At 43.3% G+C, this 16,682-nt stretch overlaps 1 protein-coding gene across 1 annotated transcript in view; it reads right to left on the reverse strand.

The window, feature by feature from the left end:
- LOC146072534 (proprotein convertase subtilisin/kexin type 5-like) overlaps positions 1–16,682 on the reverse strand; it is a 75,174-nt gene that overhangs the window by 20,254 nt on the left and 38,238 nt on the right. Inside the window, exon 11 of the mRNA XM_083179760.1 lies at positions 6,327–6,572. Within this exon, the coding sequence (XP_083035886.1) occupies positions 6,327–6,572 (246 nt within the window). The remainder of the gene's footprint in view (positions 1–6,326; positions 6,573–16,682) is intronic.

A 16,682-nucleotide genomic window follows, 5' to 3' on the forward strand; every position in this document is an offset into this window, starting at 1 on the left:
TTTCTGCAAAATGGGAGTTGCCTCGTATTAGGGGCATAGCAGGACACAATGGTCACTTCTCGATTTTCAAGAGAGCCAGTTAGAATCAGGAATCTACCTTCAGGATCAGAGTATTGGGACGTGAGGGAGAATGTGCAGTGTTGCGATATAAGAATCGCAACTCCTGCTCTTTTGGATGGGCCGTTGGCCATGTAACAATGTGGATAGTTTCTATCATAGAATAGCGGGGGAGCTGAGTCTATAAAGTGTGTTTCTTGAACAGCAGCAATATGTATTTTGTGCTTATGAAAGTATTTGAGGGCAAGTTTCCTCTTATTAGGGGAGTTAAGGCCCTTGGCGTTAATGGATATAACATTAACCATTATCGATTGGTTGGGGACCAGCTGAAACCGTTAGAGACAGACAGTAGGTTAGGCTAGAGCATACCTGTGTATTGTACCAACTATGACATGAGGAGACATCACTCAAGTATAAAGGGGAAAAGAGAGGTAAGAGGGAAGGGAAGGGGATGTAAGGGCCCCCATCTGGGGGTAACTTTGGACGCCGTACCGTGGCGACACACATAGGGGGCGTGGGGGACAGTGGAGGATATACTCACACCCGGAACAGTAACCAGTCTAAAACATATAACAAGGCACATAGTGAGAACGGCCGTTAACCTCGGGGGTTTGCCTCGACCGGCAGGCCCATCTTGGGCGCCCGGGGAGGCAAAGCCTGTGGACTACTTGTCAGGAGATAATTTCCCTAGGCCAGAGGATATAAACAAGTAAATCAGAACAACAAATAAAACAGAGGGGTAGCAGCAACCTGTCAATGTGATAAGAAGAAAAGCATTAGAGCACCAACAATAGAGAATACAAAGAAAAACTGTACTCTAAGCTGCTTAACATGTAGGCTTAATTCAGCTTTAAAACAGTAGTACCGTCAACGATCAGACCCTGATGCAGACCAGTCCCGCTGGAGTCCGCGCTCAGGTGATGGCATAGCTGAAGAGCCTGTTGGAAGTAATGTGGAGAGGAAGCGTTTCCCGTCATCAACAGAAGATAGCACAATAGTAGATCCATCTCTGTTGATAAGCAGTTTTGTGGGGAATCCCCATCTGTATAGGATATTTTCTTTACGTAAAGCAGCAGTTATGGGATAGAAGGAACGTCTCTTAGCCAGAGTAGCCTGCGAAAGGTCCCCAAAGATTTGGAGAGAACCCAGTATTCTGGAGGCTTCCTCGGATGGTCTAGCCGCTTTAAGTATCGCCTCCTTCACATGGAAAAAATGTATCCGCATAAGGACATCCCGTGGGGCCTCCTCCGGGGCGCCTCTTGCTTTAGGCAGCCTGTGGATCCTGTCTATCAGAAGATCTGTATTGGAACTGCTGGGGAGAAGTTTCTGAAAGATCTTAACAGCAAAATCATTCAGACTACTGTTTGAAATCGTCTCTGGGACTCCGCGTAATTTAATGTTGTTCCTTCTTGATCTGTCCTCAAGGTCTGAGACTTTATCTCGCAGGGAGGCGACTTCGGCTTCTAGGGCCTCGTGGGAAGATATTAGGTCATTATGAGAGGAAACGACTTCACCCATTTTAGTTTCAATATGGTCAGTGCGCTCTCCGAGGTCATCAATTGTTTTCTGGCAGTCCCGAAGCGTGGCTTTAAATTCCTCTGTTACATCTTTTTTAAATTGTGACAGGAGTAACTTCATAGAGCCAACAGTAAGCGCTTGGTTATCATCTAGTACATTAGTGCCCGTGGTGGGATTATCTGGCGGAGAAGGGGCTGGCCCCAGGGGGCTAGGGAGGTTCTTCTTGGGAGGTTGCTGTCCATCCTCGCCCGCCTTTTTGGGTCTTGCAGGGGAGGGCTTAAAAAAAGCCACTTGGGGGACTGGTTTGGGAAGTTTGCTGCGTTTAGTAGGCATAGTTCTGTCGGCAGGCGTACTAATAATGGGATTTGATTAACAGATGGGGATCAGATAAAAGAAGGCGCTAATGGTATTGACAGGCCGTACACTGTGCTGGTTACATGTCCAGGTGATTTGCATATAGATCAGGACATCTTCTCAGGCAGCCATATCACATGAAGGAGGCTGCGTTCTGCTCATAGGCCACAAGATGGTGCTGAAGGGCTTGGCTTAACTGTTGGTTTGAGTAAGCTATGGCAGATAATTAAGAGACAGAGGGAGCAGCAGAGGCAGGGAGACCAAATTGTAGGAATTCACAACTTATATGGTTGGCAGAGTGCCATAGAAGTCTGCAGCCTCCCTGTGTTATATTGTGTGAGACAGGACAGATCAGGATGTGCTGCAAGAGGGCAGCCCTGCTCCAAGAGCAAGGTACACTTTGGATATAACTGTCAGTTTACTGTGCCCCAGGTGCTGGCAGGGTGGCTGCTGCACTTCCTAATATAAGCCCAGAGCAGAGCCTGGTCCCCAGTGTTTTATTTGTAGCCTGAAACGGGCTGTGACAGGCTCCTTAATGAGTGAGTGAGGGAGAGAGGGAGGAGCTGCCGCCAAGATGGCCGCCGTTAGTGTGCCTGTGTAATGGTGCCCACAGCACCCCTCACCTTCTATCACGCTGGATTCTGCGGTCTGGGGAGGTGCCAGGCAGCCGCTGGGGAGCTCACAGGGTAGATGGGTGGTCCGGTCCCCTGTCTGTGCTGTCCGCGCCGCTCCCGGGGCAGTACCCCCGCGCTCCGCTTCACGGAGCTCGGATCCCGGCTGTCAGCCCAACTCCAGGTCCCGGCTCCGTCGGAAGGTAGGCCTCAACCTGCGGAGAGCCGCAAAATGTATCTCCGGGCTCCTGGGCGCACTCAAGGCGGCAGGGCAGAGATGCCGCAGGGTAGGGGCAGTCCGGGAAGGGTAGTTTGGAGCAGCAGGCACCTGTAATTTGCCCTTTGGAGGGGTTATCGCCGGAGCTTAGCCCAGATGCGTCTGCTCGCCGTCCCCGTCAGGCCACGCCCCCGTCAATATTTTTTTAAAGGAAGTCAATTTTTTGGGGAGAATATTTGCTTTTGTCCAGGAACCATTTGGAGGATTGCAGCCCGTTGTGATGGTCTATGATGGTGTAAAGTGATGTAATATCGGCTGCTATCATGTAGGTGTTTTCACTGTGTTTGATGGTCCTTAGTTTGTTTAAAGCATCTGTGGTGTCTTTAAGATAAGACTTGGTTTGATGTACCAGAGGTGGTAGGTGATGATCTACAAAAGGCTGATAGATTGCTGGTGAGGCTGTTGGTTCCTGCAATGATGGGTCAACCTGGTGTATTGGATTCGTCCTTGTGCATTTTGGGGAGTATGTAGATGGTGGGAGTGGTGGGTTCTGGTTATGAAGTCTCTTTCATCTTTAGTGATGGTACCATTTTTCTGGGATTCTTCAAGGAGATTCTCAAAATTCTATGTTATCCTCGCAGTTGGATTGCCTTTTAGTTTTTTGTAAGTAACCGTTTTAACTGGTTCAAGACTGCCTGTTCATACCAGTCTATATCCATGACGAAATTCAGTACTCCTGGTTAATCCATCCAGCTTCAGTACTCTTCTCCTCGTCTCCAAGTGTCCGACCTTGTTCCCCAGGTGAATTCTCCCAGCACCAGTTGTTTTTACTATCTTCCCCAAAGACTTTTCAGACTCTAAAACTTACCTTTCCTCAAAGCAATTACCTGTGCCATCAATTCATTGTGTAACTAAACTTCCTTCACTATTGCTACTTGTCTCTGAGATCTGTTTCCATTGGTAGTCAGCTAGCCACCAAGGTCACTCCTGGGTCCACCATTCCCCAGTCATGACATGTGTTCCCCAGTCATGACATGTGTATGTTGGTGTAATTTGGTTTATGGCTTTGTGTGTTAGTATAATATGTAATAAGCATTACGGCATGTGGCATAATGTGGAATTGGCATTATGATGCGTGGTATAATATGTAATGGGCATTATGGTGTGAGGTATATGTAATAAGCATTATGGTGTGTGGCATAATATTTAATGGGCATTATGATGTGTGGTATATTATGTAATGCGCATTATGGCTTGTGGTATAATGTGTAAAGGGCATAACGGTGTATTGCATAATGTGTAAGGTTCATTACATGTGTGGCATAATGTGGCCATGCCCCTATAGTCATGTAGCCACTCCCCTAGTTTTATATGACCAAACACCCTCACGGCACATGACTGCGCCCTCTTTTGCCACGCGTGCATGCAGTGCACACCATTAATACCACTAAGAAATACTTGTACTACTGGTTGCCAAGGAGCTCCGAGCAGGCACTGGCACCCGCAGCCCAAGTTACTTGTTTGCCCCTGGCACCAGAAATCCTAGTTTCAGACCTGCAATAGAGGACTGATCTACATATATTGAAAAAGTGGAATTGTACTGTGACGCTAAATGTGTGGAAGAAGACAAGAAAGTAGCAGTCTTACAAAGTGTGATGTGTGCCGAAACATATAGTTTACTGAGGAGTTTAATAACACCTGAGAAGCCAGCTACCAAGTCATTCACTGACATTATATTATCAATTATTTTCAGCAAATCGTGCAGTATGTACACAATACGTACATTTATAAAATGGTGTGGTATTTGAGATAGATTTCACCAAAATGATTGGACTCATTAGACCACAAGACCATGCATTAATTCCCAATGACTGCAGACCTACGGCCTAATCTACTTCCGACTGTACATTGAACATAATCACAAAGCCACAGCTGTATCACTTCACAAGCAAGATATCATTGATGAACAGCAGATAATTATCTCATAATTAAATAGGAGATCCACATTTTAATTTTGCACATTACAATTTCCTATTTATTTTTATTTTTCTATTTTCTATATTAATCTTAACAGATGATCATCTGCCCATTATTTAAAAATAAACCTTAACTCATTGCTAGCCGCACTGCTGAATATATTACCAATTAAATCATTTTGAATAAGATCATCAGTAAACCGCTACTATTTTATGAAGATCAGCAGCAACACTGGCACCATTGAACAAGCTGAACTAGCGAAACGTATGTCAGAGGTCAGAGATCACGTGACCATAGGTCACTGAATCAAAGCTCAGCCGACACACTCATCTGTAGCGTCGCAGCACAGGCACTGTAGTCTGACACGGTTCTCAGCAATTGAGCTGAAACCCACACAAGAAGTTCTGTCCAGGACACATGGGATGCAGTAAAGTACCCAATCAGGGGTGGAGCCGCACTGCACAGAAACATGCGTGATTTAGAAGGGACACTGCTCATTCTCAGGCACTCCAGATGGGAGATGGTATTGTAATCAAGAATTAATTACCACTTACTTACTCCAATTTAATTTACTGTCATAGTCTCTTTGTAATGTTAAGGCAGGATCTATGCCCGCAAAGTAGATAATGGACATACACTAACAGAGCAGAAAATAGAGGATTGCAGAGGAATAATTACCCTTAATTGTACTGCTTTTTCCCTTATTCTGAATAGTGGGTGAAATTTAATAGGATGAGAGATTCAGAAAGTGAGAGATTTGGAAAGAAATCTCCATATTTTTTAAAGGGGCAATCATTTACACTGTAAAACCAATTTGATTTTGCAGTGTACATGACTGTTGCTTTAAAAAAAACCTGGAGATTTCTTCCCAAATCTCTCATTTTCTGAATCTCTCATCCTATTAAATTTCACCCAGTGTTTCCATTATTGCAGTACTGAAACTTCTACCTAAAGTATCTAAGCGTAACATTGTTTCTATTAATAACATAATAACACTGGTTTTTCATAAAACTATTGCACACTAGCAGTAAGTAATATATTGAAGTCCTGCAAAATAGGTCTGATAATACTTTATCACAAACACACATGGAGAATTTTTTTGACACAAATTGTCATATGCCGATTTCAAATGTTAATACCTGAAATATCTCTCTCTCCCCTCACCCAGGGCCGGAATTGCCACTAGGCCGGTGAGGCCTAGGGGCAGCAGACATTACAGGCAGCAGTCAGTCAGGAGCCTCTCTGAGTAGGCTGTAACAATATTGCCTGCTGATCTTGTATGTGCAGGCTGTAACTAATATTATAGAAAATAAAATAATGACAAAAAAAAAACCTTTTAATATAAAGCATCTGACTAAAATATTTTGTGTAACAATAGGAGGGGGGGGGGGGCACCCAATTTTGTTAGTGCCGGTCCCACAATTTCTGATGGTAGCCCTGCAGGGAAGCATATAGTAATTTTTCATTACTATGCAAAAACAAGATTTAAGTAACCAAACCTCTGCAGGAGAACGACCTGATTACTAGATGTAAAACATAACATGGCCTTGAATGTACAGTATTATAATAGTAGCATTTTATCTGGTACTTACTGTGTAGGTAAAAAGGAACAGAGCAAGTAAGGCAATTCTCATGTGAAGGACCATCACATAATTCACATGTCTGATCACAAGAACTGCATGTGAATAAGTCATCTTCTAGAAAAGTCTTTGGGGGGCAGTTGGCATCTCCTTTAACCCCACACATCCTGCTTTCCTGGTCCAGTGTTAGTTGGTTCTGGCACTGGATGCAATCTGTTGACTTTGGGCCAGAGCATTTGGCACATGTTCTATGACATTCTAATACAAATAAAAAATATAAAAGTGACAGAAATATATAAGGTTAGGACTTCTGACCTAAAAACAAAAACAAAAAAATATTTTGAGGTCATTTATGAACATGGTAAATGGTTGAGGTGCTGTTGAATAGGTTTCGGGAGAAGTTACCACATTTATTATATCAGGCAGTAAAAGTCTCCTGGTATTATGACTTTTTTCTTACTATTATTTTCATTAGGTAATTTCTTATTTATTATAGAAAATCAAACTATGCACCTGTCGCAGTTGTACAGATTTCTTATTTTTTTATTTACTGAACTGTACTTTTTGATTATTATTATTGTTATCATTATTATTATCAATTATTTATACAGCCCACCACACATAAACCGCAGTGCTTGCATACTTCAAATATACTATATATATATATATATATATATATATATATATATATATATATATATATATTGTAAACCCCCCCCCCCCCCAGCAGGGCCGGATTAACAATGGGCCTGATGAACCTACAGCTCCAGGCCCACTCTCCAAATAGTGTCAGTAGCCCCCAGGGAACCGGAGATACCACCAGGCAAAACTGGAACATTTTCCCCATAGGATAACATGGGACCCGCTAATTCCGACCTCCACTCGGTTCCAACGACTGCCAGTTCCCCCTCCGGCATCACAGAAACTCGATGGTTGATTACAGTCGAACCCAAATCGCTGAGCCTTCAATATGATACCTGGTCCATATGGGTTCATTGGTTCTAGAGATATTGCGGGTAAACCTATATTTTTTCATTTCTGAAATGTAATTTCATGGCTGTTCATGTTGTTTGAGGACAGATTTCTGTGGAACCAAATGGCCCAGTTTCACGGGACCAAAATCATTTGAAGCCTACATGTAAATGGGTCAGTTGGTTCCAAAGATATAGCTGGTTGTTTAAAGGGGGGCAGGGTGGTTTTCTCTCCCGCTCACATAAGAAAATGCAGGGACTAAGCTGGTGTAAAAGGGGCCAGTCCCTGCATGATCCTGGGACCATGTTCCCGGGTAAATCCCCGCATTTTCTCATGTGAAAGGTGTATTATTTCAAATACCCGGGACATGAAGTGCTCTGAATACAGCCGGGCAGCCCCCAGCTCTCTGCCCGGCTGTCAATGGCTGTAATTTCTGCCCGGCGGCGGTTGTCCCCCAGTTACCGCTAGCATGTATTCCCCCTTGGCAAGGAGCATGTAATCCCACATGGCAACGAGCATGGAACCCCTGGCAATGAGCATGGTGTTTGGCATAATACGTAATGGAGATTATGGTGTGTGGCTTAACGTGTAATGGGCAAGATGGTGTAAATTTTTAATGCGCGCCTCTGGCGCGCAATGCCCCTATTTATGAATCATATTGTGCATTATTGCTCAATCTGTTTGGTATAGTGTGTATTTTTGCTCAATCCATGTGGCATAATGTGTAAGAGGAAAGTACAGTATAAGGGGGTTACTATTGTGTTGCATGATTTGTATAAGGGGTATATGGTGTGGTAAACATAAAAGGTGCTGAAATGTTGTCTACCAAGTTCCAGCTTTCAGTATTTTTTTTATGACTGGAGTGCTGCCTCACCCCGCAAATATCTTAGGACATCGTCATCCTGCGGGTGCACCTTTGGAGTGCACCCACCAATAGGGATGGCCATCGACCATTGATGATTAAAAAACATCGATGGTTCATGGCCGATGTTGAATATTTTTGCCATCGATGGTGGAGAACCAGATGGTTTCCCTCCATCGATGGAATAGCAAAACAATATTTTGCTTCTTTTTTCCCCCCAAAGTGTCGGGACACAGTGCATAGCTCCGCCCCCGACACCAATATAAAAATATTGATGGTCATCCATTGCATAGTTAAGCACTATCGATGGCCAGTTGAACAATTGCCATCGATGGCAATGGTAACGATGGCCATCCCTACCCGCCAATATATCTGCCTGCATTTTTCTTATGCCAGCCGCCTGCCTTTTCCAGGCATATATATAATTAGTTGAAAGTATTTACACAAATAGAGACACACCCATGAGCAGACCACCCAAACAGAACACTGGTCACGCCCCCCACATTATTAGGTGCTAGCCACAACCCCTATTATTGCGCATAATAGGCCCTTGATAATTTTCAGCTCCAGGCCCATTTAGACCTTAATCTGGCTCTGCCCCCCAGTGGAGCAATGTTTTGGTCAATTAACCTGCCAGTATGTTTCTGAAACACCAATCAATCACCCCTCTTTTTTACACCACAAAAATCAGTCCGTCAACCACAGCCCAGGGGTGGCTGAGACAGCCATAGGCTTCAGCCCTGGACAGGTGAAGCTTGGGGGGGGGGACCCCTTAATGGGTGGGTCTACACTCCCCCAGGAACCCAGTCTGGGCTGACCAGCCACAGACGTTATGGTTTTAATGTCGGACCTTGTATGGAAAGTGTCCCCCAGCTGAATCATGACACCACTGGCTGTTGGAGCTTGGTGCTAGTTCCAAAATACGGGGGACCCCCAGTCTTTTGTCCCCTGTATTTTTGGATGAGGATTGATTTAAGAGCCCGGGAACTGGTTTCTTAAATATGGGGGATCCCCACTAATTTTCCTATGTATTTGGGGAACCAGGATCAGCCCTGGCAGGTTATGTTCGGTGTGGGGGTGGTGGGACCTTATACCAATTTTTTATTTATTATTTAACATAAATTTGCACACTCCCGTTACTGAAAAAATTGCACATTCGCATTACTAAAAATAAAACACACGTCTAAAATAATGCACATTTCCATTACTAAAAATCTACATAAATCGCAAGCAAATTCTGTCTTTGTCTAAAAAAGTTGCCCCTTTTTTGGCTGAAAATCGCACGTGACATGTGGGATTTTTTTTTTAAGTGAGATGCCCATTATGTCTATATGAAACATCAATGCATTTCCTGTTTAGACTTGGGTGTCATCCCCACTACAGTATCTCTTACTTTGGTAGGCTAATATTCCAAATGATAGAAAACTCCAAATACTGTACCATATTCTTCTGATCCCCAGCATATATGCTCAATCTCAGAGTGTGCGGAACTGTGACCTAAATTTTACATTACTGATAAACCACAAGCAGCTGGAAGATTTATCTGTACACTGAAATAATTTGTTTTTCCAAAGTTTTATTTACTAAGTAACAATTTGGCTTTTTTGCTGTGGCCAGGTGCCTCTTCTGAGAAGGTGGTATTTTGTGCGCTACAGTAGAACCTGTTATTATTTCCCTGTTGCTATCCACTCACGCTAGTTCCTCTTTAGAGAAACTCATAAAAGACCCATTCATTGAGGAACCATGAATGACTGCACATTTTTTCTTGCAACTTGGTTTTCTGGCCAGCAATCTATAGCTGTACTATTTGCCAGACAAGCAGTGCAAGGAAGTGTGAATTTCCTTCCGAGACCTGATTATTATTCTTTCCGTCAAGAGACTTTCTGACCTTCTTAATTATGTATATTCATTGTGTCCTTTGCTGGTTTCTCACCATGTTTTAAACACAGAAATAAAATGTCTTTGGCAGCTAAATGTTAAGTGGATACATACATGACAAAAAATTTAAACATTTTTTTCTTTGAGAAACAACAAGAGAACGGATTATAGGGTGATATTAATAGGAGAAAACAACAACAGTTACCTTAATAAATCAATGTCTTTTTATTTTAAGTTACTTTCATTCTTTGTTCCCCAGTGGCATTACAGCTATCTTATACCCCTTTCACAGTGCCTAAACCTAATCTCCCACACTATCTAACCCTCTCTGGCATTACTTTTGGGATGCAAATGGTGTCAGAATTGGGCTCTTAATAATGAGCCCATTAGTGATGATTAATAGGCCCCTTACTACTCCTTCAAATAACCTAAACTGTCCATAATTTAACATATCATACTTCCCAACATGATCTATTCCAGGAGGGACAAAATGCTCTGTTCCTCGACTTCCTTGCCAATGGCAGTTGCAAGAGGTGGGACTGCAGCACAATCCAAAATTCAAATAGGGAGGCCACACCGACTGCTAATAAGTCATTGTTGGCAATGTTTGGCAGTGTTTGGGGTGACAGTTGGCATGGACCACCTATATGAATTGTGGACTGTGTTCAGCCCCACCTCTGCAACTGCCACTACCAAGGAACAGAGCATTTTATCCCTCCTTGAATGGGTCATGTTGGAAAATATGTATGGGCCAGATGCACAAAAAGTAATAAAGTGGAGAGTAATAAGCAACCAGCTAATCATCTCCTAACTATCACATTACAGGCTGGATTTGAAAATTACAGTTATTTATTATATTTATTAACAGTTTCTTATATAGCGCTTTCATATTCCGCAGTGCTGTACAGAGAATATTTGAACATTCACATCAGTCACTGCCCAGTGGAGCTTTCAATCTATATTCCCTACCACATGTATACACACACACACACACACACACAGACATTCTAGGTTTAATTTTGTTGGAAGCCAATTAACCTACCTTTATATTTTTGGATTGTGGGAGGAAACCGGAGTACCCGGAGTAAACCCATGCAAGCACGGGGAGAATATACAAACTCCGCACAGTTAGGGCCATGGTGGGGATCGAACCCATGACCTCAGTGCTGTGAGGCAGTAATGCTAACCATTACACCCTCAGGGGGGGGGGGGGGGGGGGGAGATGGGGGTTCTGGTTGCCCGGAAAACCCCCTCCTCTTTACAAGTTCCTTAAAGTAGCTGGTATATAATATGATCAATAGAGCCACCACCACATCATGCAGTTTCAGGGACAGATCAGGGCTGCTGCATGTGCTCAGTGTGCCAGCTTCTTCTACCACATTTACTGTGTTTGTGGATCTGAACTCTCACAAATTGCAATGGACCAGAAAGTAGCAGTCAAGAGGAAGAGACAGAAGCATTACCATGAAGTGGGAGATTGTGAGCTTAGAAAGTCCAGTACTGGTTCTATTATATTTGTGTATTTATTATGATATATTTAAACATTTCCTGACCACAGCCTATAATCTGTACAGTTAAATATTAATACTGTACTCCATACAGTATCCAGTGTATATAAAGACCAATTTTCAGGGCTGTTACTGCTCCCCCAGACTCCCATACTTACTTCAATGTGCTGCAGAGTGGGTGATTATGGATTACATTTGGAAACCCCCTCTAAAAATCCCGCATTTTCCACGGCATCTGACCCATAGGGCTAAATGTACTTGCCTCTTAAGTTTTGAAGGTACAGAACTTTTGTGCGAGTCTTTCCTTTGATTGCTGCTTTAACAGGCAGACTCGCACAAAAGTTCAGCACATAGGTGCCGATTCTGTGGGTGCTCAAGGGCCCGAGCACCCACAAGAATTAATGAGCACCCATGTGCCCGTAACTCCAGAGTCCCAATGCTGGGCCACTGTATTTGCTTGTTGAGCCTTTCAACAGGCTTGAGCACCCACCAGCAAAAACCTAAATCGGCACCTCTGGTTCTGCACTTCTATGACATTTAGCCAATATAATTTTCCTGTCTTTTTTTATCAGATGAGAAGAGAAAAACTGTGCAAGATTTGTATATGTATGGGGCAGACTTTATTCTATTTCATAGAAGAATTGGCCTGGAGTAAAGAAGGAATCCATAGTACTGTATCACATTAAACTATTAAAAAGTTTGTAGCATAACAAATCCAGAATGCCCAGACATGCTCCGACAGCACAACATTCTAAAGTGGTTTAAAAAAAATCAATTTTCTACAGCTTTGCATCCTTGAAAGAATCAAATCTTTTATGAAGCATAATCGGGAAGTCTCATGTTCTCTGACTGATTTGGGGAAAATAAGTGACAGGAGCAAAATAAGAATCATTAATGAGCAACGTTACCAGCACATCCAAATGACAGGACAACATAACAGAAATGTTAGGGCCAGGGGCTGTGTGCACCTGAATGGAGCAACCTTGAATTGCTTCAACCTTGAATTGCTTCACCAGACAGACACTGCCGAGCACAGCACTTGAATTCCCCACATAGAGGCGAGGAGCAGCGTTAGCATTACATTATATACAGTAGGATAAAGACTGGTCATTTGTCTACACTTTCTATAGAATGTATTTATTGGGGGTAATGGCCATGATAGGCATCTATACTTGCCTACTTTTAAATTCTCCTATCCGGGAGAAGCCCGGAGAGGAGTCTGTCAGCATCATGTCTGCATCATGTCTGTAGACGTCATCAAGCACCGCCCCCAGCACTGGAAATCCCCCGATTTGCGGGGCCTCGCGGAGGGGGGGGGGGGTTATTTGGTGCTATTTGCATATTTAGCCCCTCCCTCCCGGCGAATAGCCGCGAATTGCGGTAATTCAATGATACGGCCGGGCAGCTGCAGGAGAGATCAGGAGGGTGAGGCAGAATCCGGGAGGATTGTCCACCTTTCCGGGGGGCCGGGAGGGGGACACGAATTCCGGGACCCTCCCGGCCAATCCGGCAACCCTGCATATACACTTTGCTGTCAACGAACCAGTCTCTGATGATATCCTTGAAGTTCCCCTACCTGGTACCTGAAGTTTAAATCTTATATACTATACTATATGTATATTAGACATAAATTATACAATATTGTTGCCAGACATAAGTGCCTAGTTCCCTTTGGTCTTTAGAAGCATTGCTCTTTTAACACAGCGTAATGACTCTAATGTCTTGGCAAAATAAATGGCTTTAGAACATTTTAGCTGTCTTTCCCTTCCAAATGTCTATAATCACATGCAATCAACAGCTAAGTGGAACACTTTACACTTTACTAGGGGGAGAGGGTGATTATAGTGTAAGATTTTGGTTTCATTTCTATTTTTTTTCCCTGCAATCTGTTGTATTGTGTCGACTTGGGCAAAAGCAAATAGGCAAACAGGTGTCACCGCAATCCTTAACTACAGTACATATGGAAAAAAGGAATGTCGTGTGTCTTAAGAGTTCACATTAGAAAGATGATGAGTGTTGCTTAATGTGATCAGAGGATGATAGCAAAATGTTCATATCTTGCAGAATTGGGGGTAAATTTACTAAAACTTCGAAAAATGGAAATAGTTGATTTTGCTCATAGCAACCAATCACATTCTGTCTATCATTTTGTAGGATGCAATAGCGAAATGATAGAGGGCGGGATGTAGTAATATACATCACCACCCTTCGCCGCCTGGCCGCCGTGATGCCGGTGCATATGTTATGTACTAACATATGCGGCTGGCATCCCGGTGCGGTGACGGAGGCCCCCATGATACCATGATACCTGTAATGTGCGGGAGGTATTTCCTCCTTTGTTTGCTGAATACATCTCTTCATAGGCTTTTCACCACCCTCTTACCACTACATGACTAACAAGGTACCCCTAATAAGGTACACTTCATCCTTGATTTACAAGATTAAGTTTAAGCTTTATTATTAGCACCCACTTGAGGATTACTCTTTATTTAGAGACTTCTCTCTCCTTCCCTTAAAGTACTCCTTCCCGAACACCCCCCCCCCCCCCCGAACTTACCTGATCCGAGGAGTTCGATGGTCGCCGCCATTTCCCCCGAGTCCAAAACGAGGCCGAACGTCATCTTCCCGCTGTTGGATTCTCTCAAGACCTGGGGATATATAGTTCCCGGCGGTCTGTGCCATTTTCAAACACGCTGGTGATTTCAGACAGCACGCATGTGTGCCGTATAATTCCATGGGTGCCTCCATGTGTCCTTTATCAGTCCAGGGGTGCCCACATGTGTCCTGCATCTGTCCATGGGTGCCCACATGTGTGCTGTATCAGTCCAGGGGTGCGAGCATGTGTGCTGTACAAGTCCAGGGGTGCCCGCATGTGTACTGTATCAGTCCAGGGTTGCCCGCATGTGTCCTTTATCAGTCCAGGGATGCCCACATGTGTCCTGCATCTGTCCATGGGTGCACACATGTGTCCCATATCAGTCCAGGGGTGCCCACATGTGTGCCATATAATTCTATGGGTGCCCCCATGTGTGCCGTATAATTCGATGGATGCCCCTATGTGTGCCGTATAATTCTTAAAAAAAAAAAAAATCAGAACCCAAAACCCAAAAACCAAAACATTGAGGGGGTGTTTTGGCAAAACCCAGTAGTACCCAAAACCTGAAGGTAATCAGAACCCAAAACGCGAAAAGAGGCCGGTGCACATCCCTAATAAAAACACATTAATATAAAGACTTTACGTGTGCTTCTCTGATGTTAAGTGTAATAGCCCACTTCTGTATTTTCTTACATATTAATATATGACACAAAAGACCACTTAATCTGATCAATTTATGTAGGTTTTATATGCTGTCTATCAAGTGCAAATAATATAACTGACTACATCACCAGCATCAAGCTGGTGATTAAGGAGCCTATGTACTAATCCTTAGAGAGTAATACAGAGGAAAGAAATAAAGTACCAACCAATCAGTTCCTGTCATTTTACAAACACAGTGTGTGACATGGCAGTTAGGAGCTGGTTGGCTGGCGCTTTTTCTCCATCCACTTTATCACTCTGCAAGGCTTAGTATATCTGCCCCTAAATTACACAGGGGGAGATGTATCAAGCCTTGCAGTGAGAAAAAGTGGAGAGGGTGGCCAAAGGATCATCTTCTGTCGTTTGCCTAGCACAGTCTATGAAATGATGGTCAGAAGCTTAATGATTGCTTTGGGCAACTTCTCCACCTTATCTGCCTCAAAGGGGATGCGGTCATTTGGTCTACAGCATGATGGTCAACACCATTAAGTCGACATGGGAAAAGGTCGACATGGGTCTAGGTCGACATGGGTCTGGGTCGACATGGGAAAAGGTCGACATGGGAAAAGGTCGAAAGGTCATTAGTTCGACAGTGTCTAGGTTGACAGTTAAAAGGTCGGCATTGGGTTTTTCACTGATGTGAGTTGTGTTTGAAATGGTTTTCTTGAATTAAAACAATGTCTCCTTTATGAAATTGCATAGCTTGGTGTAGTAGAGATATTTTATGAGGGGTATTGAGACCTTTGGCATTCAATGAAAGTACTTTAAGTGACATGATGCTATATAAGTAAGTCCAAGAAGTGTGAGGCTACAATAAAGTCTAATAAAGTAATGGGTAAAAAGGAGGGGGAAAAGTGAGGGGGGATAAGGAACATGGGGTTTAGGGAAAGTGAATAAGTCAACCCCCCAAGAAGGGGGGAGAGGTTCACCAAGTGGGTGCCCTACTTTAAGGGAAGGAGAGAGAAGTCTCTAAATAAGGAGTAATCCTCAGGAGGGTGCTAATTTCAGGAGATCGCAATGTGTAAAATAAAACTTACGGTAATCTTGTAAATCAAGGATGAAGTGTACCTTATTAGGGGTACCTTGTTAGTCATGTAGTGGTAAGAGGGTGGTGAAAAGCCTATGAAGAGAGCCCTATCCACCCGGTATAATTTAAGAACCTTTAATACGTAACAGTATGTGCAATAAAAATATATTACAAGTAACAAAAAAATCTGTGCCGTATAATTCTTAAAAAAAAAAAATCAGAACCCAAAACCCAAAAACCAAAACATTGAGGGGGTGTTTTGGCAAAACCCAGTAGTACCCAAAACCTGAAGGTAATCAGAACCCAAAACGCGAAAAGAGGCCAGTGCACATCCCTAATAAAAACACATTAATATAAAGACTTTACGTGTGCTTCTCTGATGTTAAGTGTAATAGCCCACTTCTGTATTTTCTTACATATTAATATATGACACAAAAGACCACTTAATCTAAACAATTTATGTAGGTTTTATATGCTGTCTATCAAGTGCAAATAATATAACTGACTACATCACCAGCATCAAGCTGGTGATTAAGGAGCCTATGTACTAATCCTTAGAGAGTAATACAGAGGAAAGAAATAAAGTACCAACCAATCAGTTCCTGTCATTTTACAAACACAGTGTGTGACATGGCAGTTAGGAGCTGGTTGGCTGGCGCTTTTTCTCCATCCACTTTATCACTCTGCAAGGCTTAGTATATCTGCCCCTAAATTACACAGGGGGAGATGTATCAAGCCTTGCAGTGAGAAAAAGTGGAGAGGGTGGCCAAAGGATCATCTTCTGTCGTTTGCCTAGCACAGTCTATGAAATGATGGTCAGAAG

The sequence above is a fragment of the Crinia signifera genome, chromosome 4 (genome assembly GCF_055691185.1).
Source record: "Crinia signifera chromosome 4, ASM5569118v1, whole genome shotgun sequence".
Classification (NCBI taxonomy): Eukaryota; Metazoa; Chordata; class Amphibia; order Anura; family Myobatrachidae; genus Crinia; species Crinia signifera.